Source organism: Saccostrea echinata, unplaced genomic scaffold (assembly GCF_033153115.1).
Source record: "Saccostrea echinata isolate AGI-Se365-2 ecotype Australia unplaced genomic scaffold, CSIRO_AGI_Sech_v1 ptg000050l, whole genome shotgun sequence".
Taxonomy (NCBI): Eukaryota; Metazoa; Mollusca; class Bivalvia; order Ostreida; family Ostreidae; genus Saccostrea; species Saccostrea echinata.
In genome coordinates, this window is record NW_026889799.1 from 382,269 (window position 1) to 388,235 (window position 5,967).

The 5,967-nt window shown below is 32.7% G+C and overlaps 1 protein-coding gene across 1 annotated transcript; it reads right to left on the minus strand.

Moving 5' to 3' along the window:
• Window positions 1-230: 230 nt before the first annotated feature.
• On the minus strand, window positions 231-1,939 carry LOC133203313 (uncharacterized). Its single transcript, XM_061339121.1, has one exon. It carries the CDS (start codon window positions 1,937-1,939, stop codon window positions 251-253), a length of 1,689 nt encoding a protein of 562 aa, XP_061195105.1. The 3' UTR covers window positions 231-250.
• Between the last annotated feature and the right edge of the window lie 4,028 nt (window positions 1,940-5,967).

Below are 5,967 nucleotides of genomic sequence, written 5' to 3' on the forward strand. Positions count from 1 at the left end.
ACTTTGTTAATATAGATGAAACACCATACCCTGAATATCAATTAAAAAACTATTGAAATGTTTATAACAGAATGCAAAATTAAATGTTTAACATCATACATAAATGTCTTAATTATTTTAATTATTATCAAAATACAAAATTGTCACATTAGTTGTAAAGTTGCATATAGCAATAAAAAAAAAAAATAATCATGTCCTCAATTATTTATCACTCCTATCTCAGTGAAAATTAAATTTCAGCACACATTGTTTACATGTATTTGATTTTCTTCACTTTACCACTGTATAACTCAGCCACAAAGAGGCTATCTCTATTGTCTACACATATACCCCATGGACGCCGTAGATCACTGTATTCAATGTAACGGAGGAACTGTCCGTCCTGATCTAGGATGTGGATACAGTTGTTGTTAGTGTCTGATGTCAGGATCTGACTCTGGCTGTCTGTTGTGATGCCCCCTGGTTTAAATGATCCCTGGTTATAAAAGAAATGATAGAATAATTTCTTGGTTGCAGAGGGATGACCATTGTATCTAAATCGGAGTTTTCCTGCCTGATTAACCACCACTACTGCACTGGCTCCATCGTCAGCCACACAGATATCCAGGTTCCTGTTCTCACTGATGTATGTAATGTAACCAGATGAATACAGAGGTTTACCTTCACTATCAAACTGAATGGTTTGTTTCTCTGTGGAGCCAGAGTAACAGACAATTTTTGATTGTTTATCATCACTGTGCATGGTAACCAGTAGATCACCAAAGGATGTACTACAGACATTGTAAGGTCTCCACCCCTGTAGTCTGATCACTTCCTGTATCTGTTTATTTTTCACTATGTTTACAGTTCTTGCATCAGGATCAACATAAACTAGATCTCCACTTCTTGTAACTGCTATGTCACATGGTTTAATCCCTGACTTGGTTTGGATTGACTTTAGTAGTTTGCCTTGGAGGTTATAGAGTTTCATGATTTTGGAATTTCCACATGTCCAGATTTCTTCATCACTGAGACAAGTAACACTGTATAGTTTGTTATATTCAGTGTCTATATTGGTGATCAGCTCTGGTTCATCAAGCAGTGGTTTGACTGGAGGACAGTATTCAGCTTCTGGTGTCTCCATTGTGTAGCCATGTTCTTCTGTTGTAATTGATAATGGTGAAATAGAACCAAATAATTGAGAACATTGATCTCTATCATTATTTCCAGTAAACACAGGAAACTTAAATATCAGTTTTGATGGAAGTTTGGTGAATTTTTCTGATTTTATCTTGTAGGAAAGTGATCTGTTTACTTCTTTGGATTGTAAAATGTCTTCAGTTTCAGATATAGATTGTTCAACATCAGCATCAAGTTTCTTTATGTCATTTAGATGTTTATTTAGGGCATCTCTGTGTTGGTTTCTCATCCCGTTGATTTCTTCCTTGTTTTTCTGTATAACTTTGTCAAATTCGCTGTGCAATTCTTCTCCTTGTTTTGTGACCTCTGATGTAAGTTTCTCGTATTCTCCATCTATTTCGGCTAGCTGGGTTTCTATTTCAGTAACAATATCTTCAATTTTAAAATAAACTGTTTCTTTCAGTCTTTTTCTTTCCTGTTCAATGCATTCTTTCTTTGAGTTTACTAGGTCTTGTAGACTTTTGAAATGATGTCTCTTATGTGTCTCAGAAATAACACATTTTGGACACACTTGAATGTTGCAATCTTCACAGTGCATTTCACAGTGCTCTTCAGAATGAGTTGAACATTGAGGGTATACAAGCATAGACCTTCTCAAAGCAAAAGGCACCACATCATGCCTCCTAGAAACATCGGAGATGTGTTCCACAACACAACTCTTACAGAGATTCATTGGACATAAGTTACAGTACATTTGTACAACTGTGTCTTCACAGAGGTCACAATTAAGGATGTCCTGAGCACAAAGTCTGGGGTCCATTTTTTCAGTCTTTGATATGCTGTAAAATTTATAATGAATAATCGAATCTAATTAAAAGCAGACTCTCTTGGGTTACCTTTTAGGGTAAAAGACATTGTACAAGCTCAAAAAGGTTTGCTATGATTAATGTTGTAGCTATTTCCAGTGCAACTACTTTTGTATTCTTTAAAATCTTTTTGTTTTTTTCCTACATTGCAACTATCGATATATGGGGCGTATTCCAACTATGGTGAGGGCTTGTCCCAAAACGCAGCTACATTATTCTAAATAATTGCACTCTTATTATTGCATTGTCTCACAATTGGCATTGTACATTTACACACTCAATCTGAGTACTTTCAAGGTCCAGTTACGATGGCATTGATGTTCTGCAGCAGTTTGATGTATACTTTCAGATGAAACAACATATCTCATATTCTTTTGAATAACGTCATGAATTATGCTAGAATTTATTCGGACTGATAGAATTTGCCTCGGACTGGTAGAACACATTAAGTCATCAGTCCGAATGACTGATGGAAATATTTGGTTTTCGAAAACTCTGATTAAAATATTTTTGAAGAAAAGGCATACACTTGAAATAAGTGTGTAAAAAGGGAGAATAAAATGAGATTTTTACCTGCTAAATCTCTGACATCTGTAACTGAGCGTTAAACTGTAACAATAGTTTATCAGTGGAGATAAAACAAATCATATGACGTTTTGTATCATTGTTTAAACTATCTTGTATCTTTTTACATAAACTTTGATACTGCACTGACACACTTCAACATTGTATCTGCTTTTATCATGTTTATGTTTTTGTATTTTTTAAATCTAAATTTGCAGATATAAAGGTACTTCACATTAGCTCGGTTGTTGACCTGCAATGTACTTTTTTTGCTTGCTGGGTTAGCAACATGTTGATAAGATAGTCCAAATTTATTATTTTTTTATCCTCTTTTATTTTAATTTCAAAGAGTCAAGACTTGAAAAACATATTTCAAGGATTTATTCTTGAAAGAAATATTTTAAAAAATAGAGGTCAAGTTTAATTTTTCAGACTTTGACCTCTGTAGAAAAGTTTAGAACTCTTATCTATTTACTAAACTTGGTTTTGACATGAATATAAAGGTTGAATTTGAAGTGGTATGTAACATGTATATCAGATTTAACTTTTCTGATATTAAATATATTATTGCAATAACAAAACAGTTGCAAATGCATCCTCATGATTTATTACTTCTCAATAAACAAATTAATAACTCTGCAAACATTTCATAGAATATTCCTATTTGTTGAATTTGTGATTGGTAGATATTATTGCACCTGAGCAATTTTTATATTTAGTTTAGTTGTGTTTATGTTATATACGTTATAATGAAAAATGAATACCTTTACTACATGAAATTAATACAATTTAGATATAGGTATCCCTTGCTAGAGAGATACATTTGGTAATGTGAAAATCTGGCAGTGGAGATTAAATTCAAAAAAAGTATATGGTATCACTATTTCAAAAAAAAAAAAAAGAATAACGCAGCTATGTTAAGGCTTCCCGAAGCTTTAAAATGCGCTCAAAACATAATACGTCATTGCGAGGTCGGTTTTGGTTTTAATTTATAAGTATTGAACTTTAGTACTTCCAATTTATATAAAGGGTTTCCTCGGCTATATATTAGCATATTTGTTATGATATCAAATGACTTTGTTGATCACGTGACGGTCATTTATAATTTTTTGAAGTGTTTCATATAAATCGCTTCGGCGCAGCTGATTAACACAATAATTATTAACATTTTGTTATATAAATAAACTCATCGTATCCTTGTGTATCCTAAATGTGCTTGGGAAAAGTCATAGTATTACTTGGGTACAAAATATTTCCTGAGAAATTCAACTTACATACAAATTTGAGGGTATTTTCCACACAATATCGTAATCTGTATTAAAACAAAGCCAACACACACTTTTCCCAAGCAAGATTCAGTTAGAGAACAACCTCTTCTTACAGATTTCCACAAAAATTCTCAGATTAATCCTCATTAATCATCTGCGCCAGACTCTTTTATACACACAAAATAAATTCTACCTCCAACCACGGATATAAAACAGAGTACATTTCAAAAGTATATTTTTCATAAGCATTTTGAACATGATGAATTTCAATCAAGGGTAGGTAAGCGTTGTATTTTTAAAATATTCGGACATATAAGACTTAAAAAGCCTTTAACGACCCGTGAATTTTGCAATAGCTATCTAGCATTTTACATGCAGTTTGAAATAAAGTGTAAAGTTCATGACACTCTCCCCGTCATAACACCTCAAGGTTTGCAGTGACCTGACGTCATTTTCCATTATGACGTCATACTTTGGTAGTTCAGAGATGTGAAGGCACAGAGTGCACTGTCATATTCTACGGGAAGCCTTAACCTACCTGCGAAGAGAGTAGGCTAGGGTAATTTAAGTAACTCTTCTCATCCAGTTTCATTACTACAAGGTAGAAGAAATTCTCAGCCAGAGCTAGCTATTACAGGTGAGTGCTGTGTCACAATGGCCTCATACAATATGTGACATAAAAAGGCATTTCTGATGACATTATGAGAAATAAGCAGCCTTTGTTTGATGTTTCTGGTACTAATAGCATAATTAAAAAAATCTCTATGTGGCAAAATCATTTAAATATTACCAAAACAATTTCTAGGTATTCTGCTATACTTTTATTTTAATTTTTGTGTGAATGTGTGTTACCTTAAGACATGAACAATATGCTTTCATTCTAAAAAGAGAGTAAAATAAAAATTTCGCTGTGTGGACATAAAATGGAGATCTAATTGTACCTGGTATCCTGATTCAAGAAGAAGAACTTTGAGCTGAAAAAATACCATTCAATTTCATATTTCGCTTGTTTATTTCCCACATATATTTTAGAACTTCTTTCGTCAGTTTTCTTACCTCATTTTAAAGACATTGAATGACAAATATTGTTCCCTACAGTGTATACCTTCATACAAAAGAATTTGGCTACCAATCACACAAAAACAATTTTTGTGTTCCCTGTTTCACAAAACACCCCACTATGCGCTGATTATGAAATGTTTTTACGTTATAATACTCCCTGCGAAACCACAGAGTATGATCTTTCTGTACTTATATCCTGGTTCCCATGTTCATATTCGCCAAGGATAATGTTTTGCACCATCTTTATCAGAGACGGTTTCTGTGATGTGTTCGGTATAGCACTTTGAACTGAAATTTTCAGGTGCTATTATATTTTCTTTAGAAAATGAAGCTATAAACTATTAAAGTATAGTATGCTTACCCTTTATAACTTTCTTACAACATTTAGGTGGAAAAAGTTGGGTATTGATTGCATAGAGACAAACTTACAGGAAGCATACGAATATGTCTAATTATAAGATCAAATAATGTATCCTACGTGACAGAGATCACTTAAAACAGATGGGCTCTACATTTTATTTAAACTATAGGTACAATTTTATCATTGAAATCTGGATCAAGATCATATAAATTTTAACTACAAATCTGGTAGAGAATTTAAATTTTGAACTTACCAAATGTCAAGCATAATGATTAAATTCTTAAAGGAAATACTCAAAGAACTTTGTGTATATCAATTTTGATGACAAACAATACGTATTATGCTCTAAACATCATAAAAAATGTTTATAATGACATACAAAAATTCATATTTAATTTATTTAATTGGTGTTTATAATAACATCTCTTGTTAATTATAAAAACAATCATATATGTCACATTTGGAGTAAGTTTGCAAATAGTAATTAAAAGAATAATTTTAATCATGTCCTAATTTATTTAGCACTCCTGTCTCAATGAGAACATTTCAGCAGACATTGTTTAAGGAATCACTGTCTAGTTAGTAGAGTATGCCAGGGACATCAACGATAGTTGGAAACGTGGGATAATTTGCATAACGGGCGAAACCCGTTATGCATAAATTATCCCACGTTTCCAACTATCGTTGATGTCCCTGGCATACTCTACTAACTTGACAGTGATTCCTT